General features: G+C 38.9%; 1 protein-coding gene across 3 annotated transcripts in view; it reads right to left on the bottom strand.

Annotated features, from left to right (window-relative positions):
* Nucleotides 1-4,923: 4,923 nt before the first annotated feature.
* adam23b (ADAM metallopeptidase domain 23b) overlaps nt 4,924-24,982 on the bottom strand; it is a 31,610-nt gene continuing 11,551 nt past the window's right edge. The window contains exons 7-26 of one of the 3 annotated variants that reach the window (XM_042494437.2): nt 24,253-24,325; nt 23,138-23,208; nt 22,933-22,998; nt 22,688-22,756; nt 21,253-21,419; nt 19,724-19,808; nt 19,547-19,634; nt 17,170-17,221; nt 15,858-15,957; nt 15,699-15,770; nt 15,521-15,607; nt 14,002-14,082; nt 13,839-13,889; nt 13,676-13,739; nt 13,436-13,541; nt 12,151-12,270; nt 11,863-12,031; nt 10,180-10,291; nt 8,777-8,867; nt 4,924-6,748 (exon numbers count right to left, since the gene is read on the bottom strand). In XM_042494437.2, the coding sequence (XP_042350371.2) occupies nt 6,703-6,748; nt 8,777-8,867; nt 10,180-10,291; nt 11,863-12,031; nt 12,151-12,270; nt 13,436-13,541; nt 13,676-13,739; nt 13,839-13,889; nt 14,002-14,082; nt 15,521-15,607; nt 15,699-15,770; nt 15,858-15,957; nt 17,170-17,221; nt 19,547-19,634; nt 19,724-19,808; nt 21,253-21,419; nt 22,688-22,756; nt 22,933-22,998; nt 23,138-23,208; nt 24,253-24,325 (1,770 nt within the window). In that variant the 3' untranslated portion in view covers nt 4,924-6,702. Of the gene's footprint in view, nt 6,749-8,776; nt 8,868-9,671; nt 9,763-10,179; nt 10,292-11,862; nt 12,032-12,150; nt 12,271-13,435; nt 13,542-13,675; nt 13,740-13,838; nt 13,890-14,001; nt 14,083-15,520; nt 15,608-15,698; nt 15,771-15,857; nt 15,958-17,169; nt 17,222-19,546; nt 19,635-19,723; nt 19,809-21,252; nt 21,420-22,687; nt 22,757-22,932; nt 22,999-23,137; nt 23,209-24,252; nt 24,326-24,982 lie in introns of all 3 variants that reach the window. The other 2 variants (XM_088083267.1, XM_042494438.2) reach the window with 2 other exon arrangements.

Consider the following 24,982-nt stretch of genomic DNA (forward strand, 5'->3'; position numbering starts at 1 on the left):
CAGTATCTCAAGAAAACCTTGAGGGATTTTTTTCAATTTGGCACAATTGTTCACTTGGACTCAACCATGAAGTGATTGGATTTTCGTGGTCAAAGGTCACTGTGGCCTTACTGTCTCATTCTTGTTCTTCTTCACACGATATCTCAAGAACGCCTTGAGAAAATTTCTATAAATGTGGCACAAACGTCCACTTGAACTTAAGGATGAACTGATTAGATTTTCGTGGTCATAGGTCAAATGTCAAGGTCACTGTGACTTCACTGGTCTCATTCTTGTGAATATGCAAAATGAAGAACACTTTAAATTTGGCACAAATGTCCACTTGGGCTCAAGGATGAACTGATTAGAATTTAGTGATGATATGATGACATGTAATTTCCAAAATGTCAAAGGTCAACTTCACTGTGATATCCTAATGTTCTGCAAAAAGGTATTTCTGACCATTACTCAACGTCATAACTAGAAGAGGAGACAATTGACTGGTGCACAGTGGCCGTGAAGCTAGTTTAGTCAACAATGTTAAACTCGAAGATAATCAAATGACTTTAACGTAAGAAAAGGAAGAACATCAAATCATAACATTTGATAAGTTGGGGTATGCAAATATTTGACATTTCTGCTTAAAAATGTCTTTAAACATTAAAATATTGTTATAACAATTTTAGTCATTCAGTCAACTGATTTCTCGATTAAATTACTATTTGTTTCTGCTCTACATGTATGTATATTGGGAACTAATTTTTGCAGTAATTAATCCTCCACGCCATACTGGCTGTTAAGAGGTCCATCCCTACACCTCTGATATGGGGGACAAAATCTACTATCCTTGTTCTGTGCAAAAATCTCTCCAGAGTTAAACTGAAGCTGAAATATAGCTTCTGCAGCACGAGGTAGCAAACAGATTATGCTTGATTCCTTTGCATTAAGACAATCAAATCGTGTATGGCATATTGTGCTAAATGTATATGCAAGATGCAAGTTTTTAGTCCAAGACTAAAAGCAAAAAATATAAGCAAACTGACCTAAGAAACTTGGGGGAGGGGTCTGCTTCCTGTAAAAACAAACTCAGTCATGAACAGAGAGTGGTGCACAAGTTACATTTCTATGCTTTTACTGAAATGTCACATGCATCCTGATCTCAGATGTAATTACTTTCTCAGTGAGAGGCCATCACTAAATGTACTGGAAGGGTTTCTTACTCACTCATTCATTCTTATGATGATGCAAAGAAGCAGACTTTATGACAATTTCCGCTGCAAGGCCTAAATTATAACTTTTAAACAAAAACCATTTTCATATTCATATTGAAACACAAAATGTGATGTTAGGATGCTTCCAGACTGGAAGAGTGGCTGGAAGGCACACATTATTATTATCACTGGGAAAAAAACAATTGTTAAGTGAGCATCTACTATGAAGGAATAGCATTTCTGAGACAGGACATTTTTTCCACACATCGACTGATCCCAGTCATACAGATCAGTGGTTCCCAACCAACAGTACTTGTACCCCAGCTGGTGTACTTTGAGTACACCTTTGGAATTGTACGATCTACATCTACAAACCTCTGCATTTTTATATGTGATAGTTTTTACACTAAACCTTTAATCAAAATCTAAATATTTAAATTAATATCTGATGACAGCTTCTAATCAAACTCTAAAATAATGGCTACTTATATGTTTTGTTGCTGTACTTAACCTTTGATTGTTGCTCATATATTTAGGATTTGAAACCAAGTTGTCATTTAAATGCAAAAATGAACATTTTTAACCTCAATTTAAACTGATTTGACATTAAATTGTCTTTTCTTTTTATTTAATACTTATTTGTTTAGTTATATGCATTTATAATCGTTTTTTAACCATATGAGTATATTTTGAGGCACTATATCATAATAATAAATGTTTTGAACTTAACTCAAACTGAATGAGCCATCTCTACCATTTAGTTAAGGTATGGTATGTCAAAACAATCCACTAGATGTGACTGTGTTTTTAAATAGTCTGACTTTTTAGTTCACCTCCCGAAAGAAGTTAGTTCTAGTTAGTAATAATACTAATTCCATGGTCAACAGTAAGCCTGCATAGTTTTTGTTGTTGTTGTTTTCCCATTACCATTACCATGAACTGCCATATATTTTGACTATATATAGACAGACAGATAGATAGATTCATTTTTGTTATTTCAATACCAAGAAAATAAAAAAACCCACTCTTTTTGCCTTTCTTTTTTTTGCCAAAGCTTTAGACAAAAATTGGAAATTATTTCATTGGAAATAAAAAAAAATAGAATATATATATATATATATATATATATATATATATATATATATATATATATATATATATATATATATACACACACATAAATACATGCATATATATTTGTGTGTGTGTGTATGTGTGTGTGTGTTATTTTAGTCCCAAGGAAATGAAAAAAAAGGGTTTTTTTTGCACTGCTTTTCTTTAGTGAGGACTTTAAAGGGTTACATTCTTGTGACTATGCATGTGATTTTTCCCCTTTAACGTGATGCAGGAGTTGTATTTCATTCATGGATCATCATATATAATGGTTATGATTATCATCCTGGAAAGATCTTGTTCTATATGAGTCAGTGACAAACTGTCATGATGTTAAATGTCAAACATAAATGCAAAAAACTGTGTGCTCTTTCTAACTTATATCATACTAGACAGGAAAAGCAGATGATGTGTTGACTACTTGCATCTGCAACTTGTTCTTTTATCTTTAATCTTTCATTTTATTAAAAAATGTAATAAATGTTTGTATTTGTGATTTATGTGCATTGGACAACTTTTTGAAATCATTCTGTGAAAAAAGTACACATGATTTCTACTTTTGAATAATGCTATGTTGTGTGAATAAAAGTCAGTTATAATCAAAGTAACATGTTGCCATAATTGTTTTTGGTTTAACAGAGCAAAAGATCTTTAACTTTAACTCCCCCATTTCAAATGTTAAATAAATTTAAGGTCCATCAACATATATCAACAAGTTTAACTGTAAGAGCAGGCTTAAATCCTTCATGCCTTATGGAAAAGATACAGTGTGATCTCTGTTAACAAATTTAGAAAGCCATGCTTGAGAAAAAAATAATTTAGTACCCCACAATCACCAAAAACTGCAAACACATAGGTCCTTGTAGAGCAGCCTAATGGTAGGCCTACTGTCGAGGATGCAAAGACACTACAATATGCAATATAGTCACTGAAAAAGTGAATTAATGTAAGTTGATACATTTCTAGTTTAGGCTATATGAATAGGCTATATTGTTTTGATTTTTCAAAGAGTAAAGCAATGACTGTCTAGTTGTCAAGTGCTGGTGGCTTTCACCGGATAGCCATATAGTTAATCATTTAGCTTTAAAAATCATATCCCTTAGCTTTAATCCTGTGAAAGCAAAACATCCTGTAGTTTTACTAAGTTAACTGGATAGTTTGACATTTTTGGAAATCTCTTATTTACTGTCTGTCAGGGTTACAGGTCAAGATTAATGCCACTCAATGTGTCCACACATGCAGCTAACGTCACAGACATTAGCTTCGAGCAAAGACAGGAAACAGCTAGCCTGGCTCTGTCCATGAAAAAAAAAAAATCTGCCAACTAGCACCTCTAAAACTAAACATCTAACACTTTATGTTGTGTAAATATTAAACCAAAGTGGAGAAATACAAAACTGTTGGCTGGGTGCAGTGACTTTCTATGGTCATCTAGGCTAAACTAAGTTAAGAAAAAACTAGGCTGGCCTATGCTAAATTGAAGTAGTCTAATCTAAGCTAAACCAAGACAAGCATTGCTGTAGCTTCATAATCAACTGACAAATATAAGGTTGATGTATTGTCATATCAGTCTTGGCAAGAAAGACAATAAAAAAAATTCACAAAATGTCAAATAATTTCCTAAAGCAGTACAGTTGTCTCTGCAGGACCCAGCTAATACCTAGAAATTTGTTTATAAAATTTTCTGTGTTTTAAGAAATGACTAGTCTTTTCTGTGAAAATAATACTGATACCCTGAGTAATAATGCCCCTGGGATGACGTTTTGTAGTAGGTCAACAGGGAAGTTAGCTATATCCTGTTTCCCTCTTCAAACTGTCTATGGGATTTTTCCATTGGATTTTGGATCATTGCAGAAAGTAAGCTCTGTGACAAACAAATGTGGTTTGTTGGGCAAGATAATCTACACATAAGAACACCACTTTTAGGGTTTTTGAAGCTTAAATGTAGTCACCAGAAGTAAAAAGCTAATGTCAGCCTATAAACGAACTACACACGACTTAATCTTGCCATAATGAGTCTGTAAAGCCGTGTTTGGCGTTATGAGGTTCTCTTTTTCAATGAGCCACTTAATAATAACTGTCTTTTTTAAGACACATTAAAGCTTCAAAGTTCACTATGGGGTATTTACTTACATATTTTGTCATACAACAAAACGTGAAAGTCTCTTAAACTTGTGTTAACCACAGATCAGATTGGCATCTGACAAAAAACTCATTCAAAAAATCTGTTGACCATGAGACGAGGGAACTGGGATGCTAAATCATTTCTGGGTTTTAGGACTCATTCAGCACTAAGACCATTAACAATGTGAAGTATGCAGGGTCAAATAAGTGTTTTCTACACTAATTCATAAAGTTAAGATTATCGGTCATATTGACAATGTTACGGCGGTTCTTTGGGGCTAGTGGGAATGGGGAGGATTGCGATCGGATTTCAAGCTTTGCTCCTTGTCATATATATGGCTTGTGAAGTCTAATTTTGTTAAGTATATAGTTAAGATCATACAGTCAGCTTCACTCAGTTGCGGTCTTAAATTTATCAGTCACATTCTCTCACATACTAGAGATCCTAAATAAGATCATTTCAGTGCTGATTTTGGAGGGAAAAACACTAACATGCTCAGTTAAAATTTGTCAGTAGTTTATTCATCGGTCCAACTGTACATGATGCAGTGAGAGAGGGACACTAGATGATGAGTAACATGGAGGATTACAACGATGCCAGTGCTATGGCAGCACCTGGAACACACCAACTATCAGCTGGACTAGAAATAATAGCCCTGCACAAGGAAACTGTTCAGGCCTCGATATGTACAGGCACCATACAGTGTGTTTTTGTGTGTGTGTATGTGTGTGTGCATGTGTGAGATTAAAAATATCAGACTGGATGAAAAACACACAAAAATGATTTTCAGTTCCACAAATGTAAAAGGGTGCTCTCTCGCTTTTCATTGGAAATATTAATTCATCCTTTTTTTTTTTTATTATTCGTCCATTCATAGTTTGAGTATGTTGAAGCGAAGTGAAACGAGACATCGGAGTGGCCAAATACAAAAGGTTAGCTGATTAGCAGAAGGTTTTTTGTAAATTCCATGTTTACATTGATATCATTATTACCCATACGTTTGTGCAATATCTCTCTTTGCATAGTAAATAAAAGTTAAATGTTTTTTGTTGTTGACATGCACCTATCTTTTGTAGCATATTTTTCTTGCGGATTCTGGGGACTCCCATATAGAATTATAAGCCCACTATAGTGATTGCATGCAGCGTTACCAGTAGAGCTGAACTTGATTTCTAAGAGTTTATGAGAGCAAAAGGTTAAGCCGGTATAGTGGGTGTTGATGAGGACTGTTATGTGAGACCTGGCTGGACAGGTGAGCGCCTGCACGGACAGACTTCATGCCCTCAGCAGTAGGAGAGGCACCACTGGCTGCAGACAGAGGGGCAAAGTGCTCTGTGTGCAACAACATCCATATGTTCAGGTGATTGATTCTTTGGCTTTTGAGATACTTCGGGGAGGAAAGAAGGGGGACGGGGTTGGATCTTGTGACATTAATCTGACGTGTTATTAGTCTGAATCCTTCTAGAACTGACATGCTTCTCTTCGACCACCACGGCTGCTCTGTCCGCTGAATCCTCCAATCGCAGGAGCGTGCAATTACAATTTTGGCTCCCCCCCTTTTTTTATATAACATTGCCAAAAACACCCGCTATACAACATGCTGAGATAAAAAATGAAAGCAATTGATGTCCTTGTAAAATATGCTGTTAATTCCAAACCTGAACTCCTTATTTATGTACAATTTTGTGTGTGTGCATTCACTATGTGGTCTGCACTGCCCTAATGGGTCCTCACATGCAGCCTCCTTAATCATCTACAGCACCTAAAACATGAACTATAGGAGCTTTAACCGGCTCTCCGCTGGGTTTGGTTTTTAACGAGGTTATCTCCTGCATAAGATAAGTTTTTTTTTTCTCTTTGTATGTTTTTTTTTTTGCGGTATATTTGTAGCTTTCGTAGCCATGCAGAGTCCTGCAGAGAGAGGGCTCTTCATGCCAGGGGGCCAGCAAGCAGCACATTTTTGTGCGGATAATCATGCCAGGTGAAAGAGTGGTGTGGATTCCGCCTGAACGCCTGTGCACTGGCACTAAAGGATGGAAGAGGAGCTCTGTCACTCTAGAGATCGGAGTGTGGGGTTTGTTACATGGGTGAAGTGGAGTTGAAAAGGCTGCATTTTCTAAAGTCACTACGATGGAATTTGTTAAAATGTCCACTATGTCTTTTTCAAGTAAATCTAATGCCAAAGATCAGCAGCAATAAGTGCAGTCCAGCTCTCAGGTAGCCAACTAAGGAAGCCTTGGAGGAGTCCGTCTGTGATTGCCATCTCTCCTTAGGTTAAATGGCTGTGGCATTGGGGTCGTATCGCCGTTTCTTCACATTTCTTACGTGGAGACAAGAAACAGGAGTTAGAGTGTGCAATACTCAATCTGTAACACAGCTGGTGCAACCTGGACAAGCAACCGCACTCATCTCTTCAGTTTACGACAACAGACTCATTAATATGCAATAAACAAGTCTTTAACCATTGTTATATCCAAGGGCAGGAAATAAAAATGCTCTTCAGGATCAAAATGCTGAAGACAGTGAAGTGAGGAGAGGCTGGTCCATGTTGAGCCAGTTTGGCCACGAAGAGGCAGTCGGAGGTATTTATATTCACAAACCTCTACATCCCAACTTATGACTGACAGTATGGTAATTTTTTTTTAAATGTATTTTTTGGCACTTTGAGCACAACAAGTGCCATCTAGTTCCATTATATTGGAGGGAAGGCAGACATCTCTACGGCTGAAATCTTGAATACTTGGTTACTCACACCAAAACAATCTAGACTGATGGAAAAAGAAAAAAAAAAGTATTTTATATGTATTTTCTTTTACATATATTTAATTTATGTATATTGATTTTGAAGTGAACTGTCCCTTCAAGTTTTTCGTATTTTCTTTTGCTTTTGTGACACCGAGTATCACATAACCAAGACCAAAATGAAATCTTTGACAAAAGAGCAATCAAATCGAATTTCAAACTAGCGATTAACTGAATTTTAAAGGTCTGTGAATATGAATGTCCTCTGCTGTCCTCCTTCAGACTGACCTGCTTGTGCGTGCAACATCAGTTAACAAGGTGAGGAAGTGTAGGAGACATGTCTCATTACCAGTACTGATGGGAAAGACATTAGTTCCACTCAAAACATAACCATCTGGGAGGAAAGAGCTAACATAAATTATACTCTATAGAGCAGGGAAAAGAGGAGACAACCACTGAAACAACAACCACAGCAGCAGCAGCAGCAGCAACAATAACTACTACCACAACGGTGGGACAACAACAAATACGACAACAGGAGTGATGCATAACCTCCCCGTACTGTGGCTTGTTGTGGGGCTTCTATCACTCTGTCATGCACCTGTTCCAATAGTAGGCCAGTTGAAGTTGGCACTATTGCTGTGCGTGGTTCATGCAGTGCAATGCGCCGTGTCTGTACCAGGTCTGTGAAGCAGGCAGCAATGGCAGCTGGTGTGGGCGGGGTCCGAGAGTCCTGCTCTGCTCTAGGGCGGAGCCTGGCCATCTTAGGTGAGCCATGGCACAAAGGCTGCGGCCAACAAAAAGGGTCCTGGCTTCTGTCTGTCTCGCTCTCTCTCTCTCTGTGTCGCTGTCTCACCACTCCATTTAAAGTCTCGCCCTCAAACAGTAACGGACTGAGAAAAAGATCATGGAGGCGATGAGACAACCCTGGACCAAATCACACAACTGGGTTTGGCTCAGCCTTTGTGCAATGAACTGACCTCCTCCAAATTAAAAAAAAAAAAGTCAACATGCAGACATGTTTCTTATTGTGTTTTCTTTCTTTCTTTTTTTGTTTTGGTGACAACAATGATGCTTTGCTACCTGGCATGCTTTGGTGGCTGCAGGATTGTATTACTCAGTTAACGCTTAAGCCTATTTAGATTAAGATGTGTAACACCCCTGTTGCTCAAGACAGCAGGCTAATTAGCGGTAGATTATTAATCTATTGTACAATAAAGTACATTTCCTTGCTACACAGAGATATCGTACAGGCCTATCTTTGGATTTTAGAATTTCAACTTATCAATAAAAGCACACACAAGTTTTTTTTAAATAAAATGATCTAGTTATTAAAAGTATACTTTCCTCTCTGTTATCAGAACAGAACATGCATGTCAAGCATTGAGCTCTGCCCGTCCAATCAGTTTGAGGTTCTGCTACAAATCAGACGACCCCTTTGTCCAAATCCCCCTCTATCAAACTACACAAAGCTGAGCAGTTCACACATGCACGTTTTTCCTCCACCCCGGAGTCCACACTCTGTAGCAGGAGCTCAAACCCTGGTGTCTAGAAGCAGCAGGGATGCTAGAGTTACAGCAGGAGAGGCATGCGGCGTGTTGCTTACTTAAAGCCCCATCCAGTCCCCCCCAGCACTATGGCTGCCACAAGGATGGCTCCGGCGATGGAGCCTATTATTAGATTGGTGGCACTAGGACCTGTAAAGGGTTATGGGGAAAAAGACATGAGTTTCTATACTCACTTACTGTATAAATAACATGTAACTATACAATGACGATTTCACATGGAACAGAAAACATAACCAGAAGTATACTATAACAGTAAATGACTGAGTCGGAGAATTTGCATGCCCCCTTTAGTGTGTAACATGAAGATAATGGGATTTTTTTTTTATCTGGTGTCAGTTGAGATATTATCAGTGGTTTGTCGGTTAAGGTTGTGCAGAAGACTCTGGGTATCCACCACTATAAAGGTTTAATCAAACAGAAGAGGTGATGTGTACATGTGGCCTGCAGTATGAGCAGTAGAAAATGTTTTTAGGGGTCCCAGTCACCACACAGCCTACCACTGACTGACAAGCCAGGTCACTAAACTGGACACTTCTCAGGACTGTTTTCCATCTAAATGCCCCACATGCCCCAGAAAGGAGAGGATCACAGGAGCAACCACATAATGACTAAGAATAAGAGGAAGAAAAGGAGGAAGTAAAGGGAGTAGGATGAAGAAAGAGGCTTATAATAATGGGGGAACAACGGGAAGTGGCAGGAGAGGAGGAAGAAGAGGAGGAGGAAGAGGAGGAGGAGGAGGAGGGGGAATCCATCAATCAATCACACGACACTGAAAACATCCAATCACATGACAATTATATGGTCATCACCAACACACAAGAAAACACAAAGCCACCGGGACGCACACACGGGCTCAGGCCGGCTCACGAGACCGCCCGCACACTGAGGCACCACTATGAGAGGAAGAGCTGTGAAAGGGTTAAAGATGCTTACTCTATTCCCCACCCTGTGCCTCCAAAAATCACCCCCAGGGCCAGAATGGTCCCTGCTACTGCCCCTATCAGCCTGTTAGTGGCCACGCTCACTGTGCAGAGGGAAAAGGAGCATTATTACCACCCTGTCAAAAACAAACAGCAGGCTTCTGCCTCAGAGTCATGGATGAAGTGACACGGTTCCCTCTGTGACGCTTTCCTCCCCCTTTAACCCCCCCACTCGTGGTCATAGTATCACGTATTTTTTCATCATCTGCAACTAAACAAATGTAACACTACTTTTATACCCTCCTCTGGTCGCCTTTTTACATGGAAATTCTCTACATCCCCTGTACACCTGTGAAACTGTGCTGACTCAGATCTAACAGTGTGACTGAGAATGACATTGCTGTTTTGCAGAACAACGTATACAGTACAAAAGTCAGCGTGGCTATATTTAATCAGTGCACATAAATGCGTGTGTTGTTCATTCTATCAGATGCCAGAGGTTAAAAGAGGAGGAAACCGACCCTTGGGTCCTTCGTCCTGAGTGGCCTCAGGCTCTTTAGGTGGGTCGGGCATGCTACAGTCTGTCCCCGCCCAGGTGGTGTCGCAGGTGCATGTGGCTTCATTGTTGCACACCTGTACAGATGAGACAGATGTAGACAAGGAGATGAGGGGAATGAAGAGGCTGTAAATAAAAGGTGCTGACACACTGGGTTAGTTTTTTAGGAGCCCTTGTTCATTCACAGATGAAGGTATGCTATACAACATTTTCCTAAAAATAACGTATACACTCATACCGAAGTAATACCTCTCAAACATCATTTATGCCATAACGATACTTAAAAAATAGTACTAGTGCCTAAACAGTGCCTGAATGGACACTTTTTTTCAAAATGAAGCACGGTTAACGACGTAAAATAGTGGCTTATTTATTGCAAAGGCCTATTTGAACATAAAGTTTAATATAATACCTCCTATCGGTTTATAGTGCATTTAGATATATAAATATAGATTAATACAATTTTTAAAAACATTTACATAACAAATTAACACAATCAATAATAACTTAGAAGACCCTCAGCAACCAGACATTTCTCCATTATCTGGAGTAACAGGAGTGACAACAGTGAGAATAGCTGGTCCACCTTAATAGTCCACCTTAACTTTGGGACTTACCTCCTTCACTGTAATCAGCAGATGTCAGGATTTGCACTGGAGCTTTCCTTGGGTCTTGAGGAGTTGTAGCATTTATTCACTGACAACCAAACTACACACGCATTGCACTATTTAAAAAAAAAAGGTAGCAACTGACCCATAAGCAGTATCAAGCAGCAACCTCCGAAGCTGAAAAATTAAACCAATGTGGAAGTGTCAAAAACTGCAATTCCTCCCTCTACTTCTGCCACTTGAGGCTGAAATCCCCATAGACCCCCATGTTAAAATGCCTAACTTTACAGCAGAAATAAACAGGTTTACAGCCTAGTACAAATTTTGCTCTCTATAGCTTTTTTCAACATTCATGACAACTGTATGGAGGGGTCAATTTTTATATAACTATTCCATTTACATTTTATTAAAGAGCTTAATGTTACATATATTTAGGGCAGGGCTGCTTGAGTGAGAGGTGGCCTGCAAGTCGTCGCTGTAGTCTGTGAGTCAGATACAGCCCTCGCTCCTCCACAGCTCCAACCTCTCGTCTAAATATGGTCACTTCTGGCTTCAAAACAAACAAGATAGCAACTGCTGACATGCTGAATTCGATGCTTTAAAAGGCAGTCCACAAACCAGTGAGTGATGTCACAGTAGCTACGTCCATTATTAAAACAGTCTATGAGCAGTACGCATCCAAAACGAAGCTAAGAAAATTGCGGAGTTCCAAAAACAAAGTAAATATAGCAAGGCCAAACGCCAAGCAGACACAACTGGGATTAAATTCCAGCGTTGCTGGTGGTACTGTTCATAAAGAGGAGCCAACACTTCCTGCATAGTATAACTTTAAGACTTCCACATAGAAACATAATAAACTGTAAAAGGTTGATAAAGATTAAGACACATTTCCAGATCTAGTTAAATCATTTCACAGCACACCTGTTTATCATTTAATGCACAGCCTACCTAACAGATGTCTGTATTAGAAATGCTAATAAGCTTTGCTGGACCACAAAGAGCAACGTGTAAATTATGGGTTAGTTTACAGGAGGACTCACCCCATGGGCAGAGCACACCTGTCCATTAGGTCCACTGGGGCAGGTGCTCATGTTGAGTGACTGGATGGGCAGACACTTGCGGTCAAGGCACATCATTGACGGCCCACAGGGAGTCCCATCCTCCACGTAGCCTAAATCAGTCTCATCATCCAAGAGGACATGGCCACCACTTTGAGGAGAGAGTGGAGGGAAGAAGAGGGGGAGAAATAATGAGGGGATGGTGACTCATGCAAGGAAGATTAAACCACGAGTGTGAGAACTGGACCACAGATGATGGTATGTTTTTACCTGCAATCTACCAGTCTGCCTTGATGGTTAAAGGAGGCTGGGGTAATTTCTCCTTTCATCAAGCCGATGCGTGGGGTGCGGCCGATGTTGGAACACAGAAGGTAACCACAGAACACATCACTGAAAAACACAAGAGAGAGAAGTCTGTACAGGCACCAGTCCTCCAATTGTATTCATATTTTCACTTGTTTTTCAATCTATCACTTCTCTTAAAACCGATCTTAACATTCAGCTTTAAATAACTGCTTTCGGTTGACTTGACTCAATAGTCTCATCATAGTCAGCCATTAAATTTGCTTTCAGTTGTGGAAAGCATCCTTATGTTCAGAAATGACCCTGGATTTAAACATGCACTTAAAGCATTTAAATGCATTTAAAGAGCTTTGCTGCCAAAACACACTACTGCAAACAAACTGTTGATAAGAAAGCTCCAGCCACATGTCTATGGTCTGAGCTTGAAATTTCAGTGAACGAGGCAGTGATACGGAGAGGACCATACAATTAAGTGTTATTATAACACTTGAACACAGAGAAAAAAAATGGCTGACAACTTTCATTGAAATGAACACCTGCCTTCCTTGGGTGTGGTATCTAGTTCTTAAAAGATGATAAAAGTTCCTGCAAAAATGTGCCCTCTGTTGATTGACTTCAAAATATCATGACTCTCCATCCTTGTCAGTAATTTTTAGGAAAAAACAAAGCTCTGTCTCTGTGCAGACAGAGAAAGCATCTCTTAAACTTAGAAAAAAATATTTAACCCAGAAATTAAATCACACTGGAAGAGGGAACTAGATGGTGGGAACTAGATTGGTGTTTTAACTAGTATTAAAACAGGTTAACTCCTCTTCAACATGTACTTTCTTGGCACTCATTCAGGTTTTACATCAAATTTATTTGAGTATATCCAGGCTAGATTTACCCAGTCTTAGATCCATAGATCTCTAACTTTACACAAACTATGCTGCATCTGTGTATTATTCAACTTTACCTTTGCCTTGCAATTTTGGCTGGCTGGCTGACTTTTTCATGTATTTCATGAATTTTTATAGTTTAGTGCTCTTCCATATCAAACTAAATCGATGTCAGTCTGGTGCGACGGAGACATGATATTTTTTCATCAGTTTTTTCTGTTTTTCTTGAAAATATATATATAACTTGTGAAGACTGTATTTGTAGCTACATCTCCATCAATAAAAATACTTAAGAGAAACAGAAAGCACTGACATGCTGACATGTACTGAGGAAATACCGTGGGTAATTTAATTTTTCTTCCTTTGAAACTCACTGTTTGCTACACTGGATCCACTTGTCTCCATCCTTTCCACAGTTACCCTTTTCTGTGCCCTCCGTGTTCAGCTTCTCATAGCAGAACTTCTCTGAACCTCCGGCCTCTGAGGGAGAGAGAGGAGGGGTAAACTGCACAGCACCGACTACACAAGTCTCTTCTCATTCAGTATCTCTGCACGATGATACTCTGACACTTCGCTAATACGAGCTAATGTGAGCCAAAGAATATTAATCTTACTTGACCCCCAGATGTATTTACACTGGTTTTCTCTGGTCTTGCACTCTCCGTTATAGCAGCGGCCCTTCAGACGGAGAGAGAATAACACAGTAAATTTACTCTCATCAGCTGCTCCCAAACTACTATCCTCAAGTACGACTTCTCCTTCTTCTAATATGCATACCTGGTTTACCTGGCAGAGGTAACCATCTTGTTTATGAAGATTGGGAGGGCACTGCAAACAGTCACAAACAAAAGACTTCTTCTTCCTCACTGTGCACATTATCTTCAACATGCAAACAATGAATAGTTTGAAACCAGAATGTAACAATGCAACTCAAGAACACCTGTCCAGAGTCCCCAGAGCATGTCTCTGAGATATCACAGTCGTTCACAGCATAGCGGCAACTGTAACCTCGTGGATAAAACTGGCAAGAAAAGGAGAAAAGATAAACGTCAAATGTATAAATAAATATTTAGTGCTGCAAAACTTTAAAGCAGTTACAAGAAGTTATTAAATGGTTGTGAAACTGTCTCAGTTTAACACAGATGTCTCTATAAGACCTACATGAGCAAATGAAACCATCATGAGAAGACTGGTCATTTCTGTATAGTTTTTCTTAATGTTTCCCAGAAAATCAGATGAAATTATTTACAGCACAAAGACTGCAAGAGTGTCTTTATTTTCCCAGCGAATAGCACGATAACCAGTTAAAAGGAGGCAGAAGGGGATTTTTCTGTAGAGAATCTTATTTTTTAAAGTTACATTATGTGGTTATGGCCAAAAACATAACATGAATAAAAAGAGCACAGAGGAACATTGGTAGAGCACGGCAAAAACACGAGTCAACCTTGGCTGATAAGTCAACAGATGGAGAGAACTGTGTTATCTGAAAGCCCTCAAAACTGATTCTGAATTGTCCCTCTTCCTCATTGATAGGCATGTAATATGTCTATTTGATTTGTGAAAGAGAACACATCTTTCTTTCAATTGCTTCGAAAATAAATGCATGCTCATGAGAAATGCAGTCTTGGTTCTTGGAAACACTATTGCTTTTGTCTGCAAGGGAAGCAAAATCGACAAAATAAAAGTTGCTTTACAGGGGACCTGTTATGCTTTTCCATTTTTTGGTATTAAATTTAATATAACAATGACGGATATTCATCTTAAACACGACCAAAGTTTTAAAATAATGAGGTAAACTGTGAGGCTTCCGACTGTGCTGCATACTGTATGGGTTTTTTCTGGTCATTTGCTCCAGGCACGCTTTGCAAGTGTTTACATTACATATCCTATGTTGCTACATAAAGCTGCATGCTACTTTCTGTTAATTTGCCAATGTCGTTTATTTCTACTAAAGTTTGGTTCTTATAACTGCTGAAGCATGTCCAGTTGTGTTTAGAACCTTAATTGGGGATTTTTCACATTCAAACTTTTATTCTCCAAAACAGTCAATCACTGGCTGTAAGTGCACTGCTCAGGGAAACTCGTATTCTGGGTCGTTGATGTTGTATATTTCTCCCTGATTTCAAAACGTATTCCTGCTGGAACACATGCAGTTGTGTCTAGAAGCTTTCATTGGGGATTTTTCACTCTATTCTCTGTTTCAGTCAATGGCCATCTGCAATGTGGAGGACCTGAAAATGTTAACCAGTAAGAGCAGACTGGGATTTTTTACGGGACGGGGGCTTAAAGAGACAGGGACTGAAACAGAGAGTTTCAGACAGAGAGTGAATACAGGTGTTCCAGCGCAGACAGTTTGAAGAAAATAAAGTGTTTTTGACCATCAAACCATGTTAATATGTCCTAGTATGAAAGTGAAAATGAGCATAACAGGTCATCTTTGGGAAAGATAAAACTCATACCAGACATGTGTTATTGCAGCACGGGCCATCACTGCAGTGCGCCCCATTGGCGAGGGAACACTTCTTGCAGCATTCCTTATAGCACTCCTAAAAAAATAACAAGGGAAAAGAGCATCATACACCTGAACAAACAGGCGACAAGAAACATACCTGACATTCTCAACTAGAAGAAACTCACCGCTCTCGCTCCGCAGTCGCATTCTTCTCCCACCTCCACAAATCCATTACCGCAATCTGTTAACTCAAACAGCTAACAGAAGGAGACAGGAGAGTGTAAAGGATGGAGCAGAGGTGTGTGATTCATGACAACTGGGGGGCAGAGTTGTGAGCGTCTCACCTTGGTTGGCCTGTTAAACAGACAGGAGCCTCCACCTTTCAGGAGGAACTCCTTGTAGTCTGAGATGCTGCATTTGGAGAATCTGCGTGGGTGTTGGACCCTAAACAGAGAGAATACCAGGTGATTGCTGACCAGTGAGGATGGACACATTGATTAAAACACTGCCTGGTGCCATGTTTGGTTGATGACACCTTTTTATTTGAGTTTGTGTAAAAAAAATTGTGCAATACTGCTGAGCAAAAGGGTCGACACCAGGCAGAGATTCTGAAATATCAGTCAGATCAAAATAGGCTTGGGCGGTATAATGATATTACTGTATACTAGGGTATTTAGAAATTCTGAGGTATGTTTTTAAATGCCGTCATAAACTCAGGCACTCCTCTATTTAACTTATTGTATGTAGTGCACAGCACGCACCACCAGAGCTCTGTCTCTGGTCTCTACTGGTGGAACAGGCAGCTGAGCTGAAAGAAATCGCGACACTTTGTGGTGAAGAATAAGTTACAGGACTGTAAAAAGCCGGTGGCCAGCAGTGGCAGAGAGAGACTATGAGGACTCATGGCATGTTTTTTAACTTGGTGAGTTAAGCATTCATTTCAACCAAACTGGAGCTGGTAATTGTTGGAACAGTGGACTTACTAAATAATTTACTAGCAAGAGAAACCAAGACGGTTTGGGTGTCTTTTATTTTGTTTCTGTCCAGTTTGAATGAAGTGTGTTTTTATGATGAGTTAACAAGGCAATTAAGCCTCATTAGTCTTCTGTGACAGAGAGAAAGTTGAATTCAAAAGGCGTACAGTTATATTTCTCAGTTAATAAGGAAAATGGGTGTGAGAATATTACTTTTCTTAACATTTTGTGGGTTTCAATTGTGTTGTTTTTTAGTGAGAAAAGCTGAAAGGAAATAGCACACTCGCCTTCGGGATGGGATGGGGTGGGGTTAGTGCCGTATATCTATACCCCTGTACACATATATTGTCATACACCGTGCACCCCTGCGAAATTTCAGGAAGGTATGAAAGTATGAAATATTAATTACCACCCAAGCCTAGGTCAGAACAGAACATTGGGGCGGCCTCTAGCTCAGTGACAAGAGCGTCTGCCCCATGTAGGCTGAATCCTTAACAGCGGCCCATGTTCAATTCTGGCTTGTGGCCCCTTGCTGCCTGTGTTCCCCATTCTCTCTCCTCCTCTCCTGTCATTCTGTAACTGCACTATAATAAAAGCATGAAAAGGCAAACAATAACCTGTGTGTGTGTGTGTGTGTGTGTGTGTGTGTGTGTGTGTGTTTCAGAGGTATTTTGGACATTACCCAGTGTCCTCCATTATGCAGCCAGTCCACGAGTCAACACAACCGCATTCCTCTGCAAACAGGGAAGAGAGGGCAGAAAAACCACAGAAACAAACCGTGAGAGACCAGAATAAACATAAAACAGAATGTAATAAGCACCTTTCACACATGCAGTCCATCCCTGAAATATTCAGTAACATTTCCTGAATGGAGTCATGTGTGAATGGGAGCAGAGATTGACATTCAGGAAAATCTGTACCGCCAGTTACTCACGACAAAACCTAGTAACATTTCAGGAAAAATTCTGGTTTGGCTGTGTTGTGAATAGAAAGCAGTGACATTTCAGGTAAGAGCATGTGAGGGTTTAAGTCAATCTGATAAAGGGCGCTTTTACATGGTGCAGGTGAACAAATCACAAGACTCCACTGATGACGTATTTCAATCAGCAACATGTTTACAGCTTATGATTGATGCCACTGTTGCTCACATACTTGTTGAATATTAAATAAAATAAGAGAACACTATCACCAGACTAAAAATTTTACATCTGGCCTTGTCCCATCTCCTTCTTCTGTTGGGTTTTATAGCGGTTAAATCAAAAGTGTTGAATTACTGCCATCTGCTGGACTGTCCTCTTGCCTCATATAGTCTAGCATTGCTATGGCATGTGCAAAAAAAGTGCAAGACAGAAATGTCCCCAAGTGTGTGAAAATTGCCAGCAGTGCCTTAAAAGTTATCCCGGTAATTTACTGGGAATTTGATCATTTATTTATTTATCATTTCAAGGAGAATTAGCATTAATTACTGGATTTAAACCTGATTTCATTAGCTTTCACTTGAATAATTTCATTTTTCACCAACATAATCACAATCTACTGTCAAGCTTGTCCAGTTTCGGGACCATAAAAAGAATCTCTGTGATGGCTGAGCTTCAAACATGCCAGCTGTTCAGCTCTGACTTTGGCTCATTAAGCACTGTGATCCTCAAACTAATGGCACAAATCATCCGTCTCGAGCCTGACCATGTTTCTCCAAGACAATCAGTTCATCTCTCCATCTGTCACTTCTGGACTTCATAGATGAGAGTTGACAAATGACAGTTTGGTCCAGTCAAAAGACATGTTTTTGTTTTTTAGGCGCCATCTGCTGCTTTAAATGATTAAGACATGTAAGTGTCTGAACCTCAAATCCAAGACAACCCTACTTTTTTAAGATGTAGATTGCGGATAAAATTACATTCTTTGATTCAGGCTTTTGAAATATTATTAAGACCCAAAACACATAACAACATCTTATCCTACTTATGCCTAGAGGTACCTGACCATGCCAGTAGTTTTGGTTTATTTGCTGAAGTTAATGATTTAATCTGTCATGACAGTGCAGTGGAGGCTAATGGAATTTCTGATGCTCAAAGCAAAAAATTCAAAAGAAACATCCTTTGTTAACTTCTATGTCTCAGATTAAATAAATACTTCACCCACAAAATGACAATTTACATTGTATTTGTATTTGTCTACAGAGACTCAGCACTCTCCCTGTATTTTCTGATTTTCTTCTAATTGTCAGTGTTCAGGATATTTATGTGCAAGCACTTCCACAGCACTCAGATGAAGTTGAGGCTTAATAAAAAGTTGCAACCAGGTGACAGACCGTAAGTAACAGGAATGCCAAAAAATGCTAATATAGTGAGGCGAAACACTGTCCCTTTTCCTGGCAAGCGCATTAACAAACAGTAATTGACAATCTTGCATGGTATAGCTTTAAATTTATTGAGAAAATTTTGATCGTGATGGAGTCATAGTGGACCACATTTAAAAACAGCAACACTATATCAAAATATCTGTTTACAAACTCCCCCAAACTCGTCCAGTATAATCCAAGTCTCACTTATCAAGTCATATGCTCAGTACATGGTCCCCTATGACTTCAATTAATCAAGAATGTTCTCAGTCTTTTTATTCTTTGTTCAATACTGAAGCATACAAGAAAAACAAAGATTATTCACAAATTCAATGTAACAGTGTGTGATTAACTGATATAAAGATGGTCATTTTGTGGGTGAGGTATTCTTTTAATATGGTTGAACCATGGACTTCTCTGTGGAGAGTTTTACTGAGAACTATTTTTCTACCAAATGTTAAAAATATTAGAAAAGAAAAGGTGAAGTCTCAGAGCACTGTATCTCAAAACCCCAGAAAATTACATCACATTCATTTGACAGATACAAAATGTCTTACAATAAAAGTAAAACCATTTGCATGGTGAGATACAATGGAGATAAGTGGACATATATGTTTTTTTGTGATTTGAGCGATCTGAACATTGAGATTTTGCCTTTTTGCCCTCTTTAAATCCACTTATACTCTCTGAGAGATAACAATGTGTGTTTCATGTATACTTCTCTTGGATGCCGGGTCCCACTGTATGCCCAGGTTCTGTGCCAGGCTCTGGGACAGAGACGCTGACATGGACCAGGTGGTGCCGTACTGCGGACACAGCAGAGAGTGGGGATTATTCACCTGCTGCAACTCTCTGTGATACGGACTGACACTCAGTGTTTGACAGCAAATCTGACCTCATTGACTCCGACTCCTCGGCTGATAGAACACATGCCTCCGAAGTATGCTACGCTGCTTCTGCGGTAGTGGAAGGTCACATTTCTACAAGAGTGATGGAAGATAAAGAGGCAGACATAATGAACAAGGAATGAAAGATAAAAACATCACAGCAGATTAGATGAGTCAAAAAGTGAGCCCAACACAAGTAAATATCCTCTCCTGAAGACACTGTGTTGTTTTTCTTACACAGACTGAGAGAATACTTTGAGAGCAAGGGCAAAGCATGAATTAGGCTGCATAAAAGTGATGCCAAACTAACATCTTGGTTACTTATTTTATACAGCAGTTATCTGTATTGGATCCAGCCCATGCACTGTGGGTCTCGAGAGTGAAAATACAGGGTCATATTTGTATTGACTCCAGGCCATGATTACACAGTACAGAGACAAACTAGAATTACCACCATGCGGTTGTTTGCCTCTGTGCATCACTCAAGTTGCAGTTACAGTTTACATCCATGTCTGTGAAAACATGGATGCTTCACAAACATCTTCCCACCGGCAGCAGAGAAAATCTATACAATCAGCAAAGTAGGCACCCAAGATTAGTGTCACAAATTCAGTACCTAACCAAACATCTCCTCATCTGTTCCTGAGTTATGACACTGAATAATGGCCATGAAGTGTTTTTTGTAGACCATTATGGCAAGTGCAGTTGACCCTTGACCTTTTAAATATAAAATGTAATCACTTTATAATTTTATCCTATTTGTGAAAAATTCTGTCATAAATACTGTGTGGATTCTTGAATTATGGCAAAACATGTTTTGTGAGGTCACAGTGACCTTGACCTTTGACCTTCGACCACCATTTTCTGATCAGTTCATTCTTGAGTCCCAGTGAATGTTTGTGCCAAATCTGAAGAAATTCCCTCAAGGCCTTCTTTAGATATTGCATTTAAAAGACGGTGAGGGACAGCCTGGAAAAAAAACATGTCTCCAGCCACAGCTATTGCCGGTGTGGAGGTTAAAAAAAATCATACACTAATGACAGAACAAAGGCATCTGGTGGAAAGGAAGATAAATAAAATGGGAAAAAATGCTAGAAGCCACCTACATTTTACATGGAGTTATGTAACTGTTATATTAAAATTAACTTGAACATAGTTGGACAGTTTAAATAACAGGGGAGACTGGGGGTTAATGTTTGCTTTCTTGAACACTTGAAACTCACTAACTTTTTCAGGGAAGGACAACATTTCAGTTTTACAGTATAAAAAGTAAAAAGTGACATCAAAGTGATGACAAAGTTGGCTCAAATATGATGGCACACTGATTTCAGAGTTTGTAACAATAACAGTTATAACAATTACTGTATTTTGAAAACTAACTAAACTAAAACTACTCTGAAAGATTAAAAACTATGTTTATATTGTTGGCCAATTATTATTTTAAACAACTGCAAATGAATCTTATGTCTTGGATAAACTTCCATAAAGAGATGTACCAAAGGTGACGGAGAGATCTTGTTGTTATAAATAAACTTACGAGAAGAGGTGCACGGTGTCGGCATGGTGCTTGATGCTCTGCTGTCGGTACTTGGAGAAATCCCGCAGCATCTCAAGCGGCCTCACACTGACTGGGATCTGATCCTTCTCTGTCCATACCTCCACAGCAACCAGCACCACACGTGTATGTAGCTGCTCTTTGAAGATCTGCCATTGAAGCGCGCAGTGAATGGGAGGAATAAAGAAAGGCAGAGAAAGAGAGAGAGACAGCACAGGGAGAGGAGAACAACACTGGGTATGAATTTAAATCCATGCTGCCTGAAGAGGACAGATGATAAAGGGATGCAGCACACTGGGAAAAAGGAGGAACAGGGGATTGTTAATGCACGTCACGAGAACACAGAGCACAATAAAATAAAGACTAACAATGAGAGAACTACAGAGTCGACTCTGGCTTTTACTCCATTATGAAATGAGGAGGTCTGCAGCTGTGTCTTACTAAATAATATGTCGAAGGACACACACTGTAAGGACATATTTGTAAGCAATGTCAAAATACCAGAATTTGTTTAAAACTTTGTGTGGTTTGAGAGCCTCAGGCAGAAGACTTTTGTCTGTTCCAGAGACCAGGTTAGAGCCGAAAGGAAATAGAGCTTTTAAAATCAGGGCCCCAAGGATCTGGAAAGACCTGCTTGAAGATATAAGGCTGTTTGAGTCAGTGTGTTTGTTTAATACGCTCTTAAAAATGTGCTTTTATTGGAAAGCATATCCTGATTTTATCTGAGCTGTTGATTTTATTGCTATCTTTCTAATTTTAATTCTCGTTTATTATGTTTATTTTAGTTTTGTCCTTCTTGTATTTTATCTTTCACTTGGGTTACATGACATTTTAGCTTGCTGTATTCTTCTTGGGTTTTAAAAGTGTTTAGTTTGATTGAAAGGCAGTTTGCAATTGTGTTTAGAAGGGTGCTATATAAATGTGCACTTTGCACATAGACAAGACTGCTAATACACTTTTGTCCTTTGTATGAATTGTTGTGTTGGTTTCTTTCTATTGTCTGTTACCTGCCAAGGGACTACAGATATAAATAAGCAGTCCTAATAACTCTGGCATATTTACGTTTGTATTTTATACTAATATTCATTGATATGCTACGTCCCTTTTAAATTAAATTAAATTAAATTAAATTAAATTATTATTGCTAAAATAAAAAACAACAACTTTATACTTTTTTCGATACCACTGAAAAGAGAAAAAATATAATAGGATCATTTATTTCTCTTTTTTTAATGAAGAACCTGCTGGTGCAGTTGAATTTTTTCTGACTGAACCAGTGTGGTAAACCAACCAACACTGCCATTCCTTGAGCCACACAGCTAGAGCGGCTAATAAAAAAAACCAATTCACTGCATGTGTGTAAATTCTGAAGTTAATGTATAAAAACAAACACAGGTTAACTAAAGAGTTTACTTACAGCGTCAACAAAATTCACGACAGACTTTGCAAAATTCCTTGTTTGCTGCTTGGTCTTGTGTCGTTTAAACTGCAAGCACAAAGAAAGAAGAATAAAGAAGTATATGCTGCAGTGATTTGATGGTGCTCACTTAAGTATGCAGCATTCAGTGGCACTGCTCCCTCTTGTGGGGACAAAAGCAGAATAAGTATGAAATATGAATGAGTTATTTTTACATAATACATGAGAAAAGGCCGGTTACATACCATACTGTGGTCACTGACAATCATGATCTCCAGATACTTCATCTCCTCAAATATACTGCGAGGCATCTGCAAAATAAAAACCAACAGTTAGACTTTGACCATGCACATTATTGCAAAGTGATTGAATGTATTGTGTGACAATTAAAGGGTGGGTGAACTAAAGTTTGTTGCATTACTTCAGTGATGGGTGAGATCAGAGACTTACTGCTCGCTTTTTCCTGCGCCTCAGCCAGGACAAGTCATCGAGCTCAGAGAGGAGCTGCTCCTCCTCCTCAACTGAGGAAACAGTGACACTTTAATACACATATTTACAACTGGGTTTGCCTCTTTAATGAGTTCAGGCCAACAGGGAGGGCGTTTTTCTCGTGTTTTTATACAGAAAATCCAAAATAGATTCTCTGAATTTCCCATTAAGTACTGTGTTTAATTACAGTGAGTATGCTAGACTAGAGGACAGACATTAAACATGGCAAAATGGTAGTGGGAGCAAAACATCTTGTGCTTTATGAAAATAAAGTTAAATAACATCAGTGTCTTACACTGTACAATTCATTCCAGTCAGTACCTCAGGTGTTTTCACTTTCTGACCTATTCAAATTAAATTATATAAAATGTTATCCTGTAACAGCCACTGAATTAAAGTTTTCTTTAAAGGGGAACTATGCCAATTTTCAAAACTCATAAATGTTATTCTCGTGGTTTAAGAGAGCCCAAAAATATTAATAAACATGAGCAAATATTTCCAAAAACAAAATCTACAGTGAAATGATGAATAAAAAAATTAATTTGTGATGTCATGGGGTATAACTTCGGGAGCTGCTCCATAAATGATGAATTGGCAAAGATTTTTTAGATGACACTGAAAGCAGTCAGGGAAATGTTCTTGGTATATAGGTACATTTTCTGTTTTAAAACCGAGAACGCTACATTAGAATAAAGCTCATTTGGCTATAGAATAAAGCTCATTTGGTTATAAAATCAGTCTCCCCCAGACTTAATACCATATGACATAGCAAGTTTGAGACTTACTGATCATTTCTGGCTTTGAGAGACAGTAACTCTTGATTACAATTGATCAAACCTTCCTCTTCCATGGAAATAACAAATTGGTGTTCTTAATTTAGGTGGGGCTCCCCTTTTAGCTTTATTTCTATAATTCCAGGAACTACTACTTGCAGCCATGCTTGCGTGCCTTGTGGTGAACACACACTAGTGGAAGGTCATGTCAGAGTCAAGAAAGGTGTGGCTGTGGTCAGAGGTGGAGGACTGATGGAGGAAGTTTTATGTAAGATGATGGATGACAGAGATGGAAACACTCACCCTGTTCCTCTGAATCATTGTTCCACTGAATGGAGGCTGCTCTTCTTAGTTTGTGAGGCCTTGCAGCTGTGTCCTGCAGAAGCAAACAAATGTCAACAGATTGTGCAGGTTTATGCCACTTCTATGGTGGTCTTATGCGAATATGAAGTTACAGCCAGCAGCTGGTTAGTTTAGCTTTGCATTAAGACTGGAAACACAGAGAAACAGCCAGCCTGGTTGAAGTCAACAAAATCCACCTGTCAGTAGTTCTAACGCTCACCAAATTGTATCTCATTTACAAAATCCATATAAAAAAGAAAGTGTGAAAATGGGCCGGGCTATTTTTTGGCTTGTCACAATGACTTCCTGTTAGTTGCCTGGAAATCCTCAAGGTGATGACAAGCTCCAGGAAGTCACTGCTCCTGACCAAGACATAGTCTGCACAGAACAGCCCTGTAGATAGCTCAAATAGATACTTTGTTGATCCTTAAAGGGAATTACTTTACACGGCAGCTACATTCACAATCAAACACAACGACAGAATCCAGCTAAACATAAAACATACACATCTAAAAAATGAAGCACAAAAGCTAAAATAATTTCATAAAGGAACCCAAATCATACTGATAAAGCAATAGAAACTGTATGTAATGTATAATAAAGATAAAAAATCACAGTGTGTTATATGCAATGTTGCTTATCTAAAAAAAAAAGTATAAAAATATATAAATATCTAAGTTATATACAACAG

Source organism: Plectropomus leopardus, chromosome 10 (assembly GCF_026936395.1).
Source record: "Plectropomus leopardus strain MGB_pleo_1.0 chromosome 10, ASM2693639v1, whole genome shotgun sequence".
In the NCBI taxonomy this organism is placed as follows: Eukaryota; Metazoa; Chordata; class Actinopteri; order Perciformes; family Serranidae; genus Plectropomus; species Plectropomus leopardus.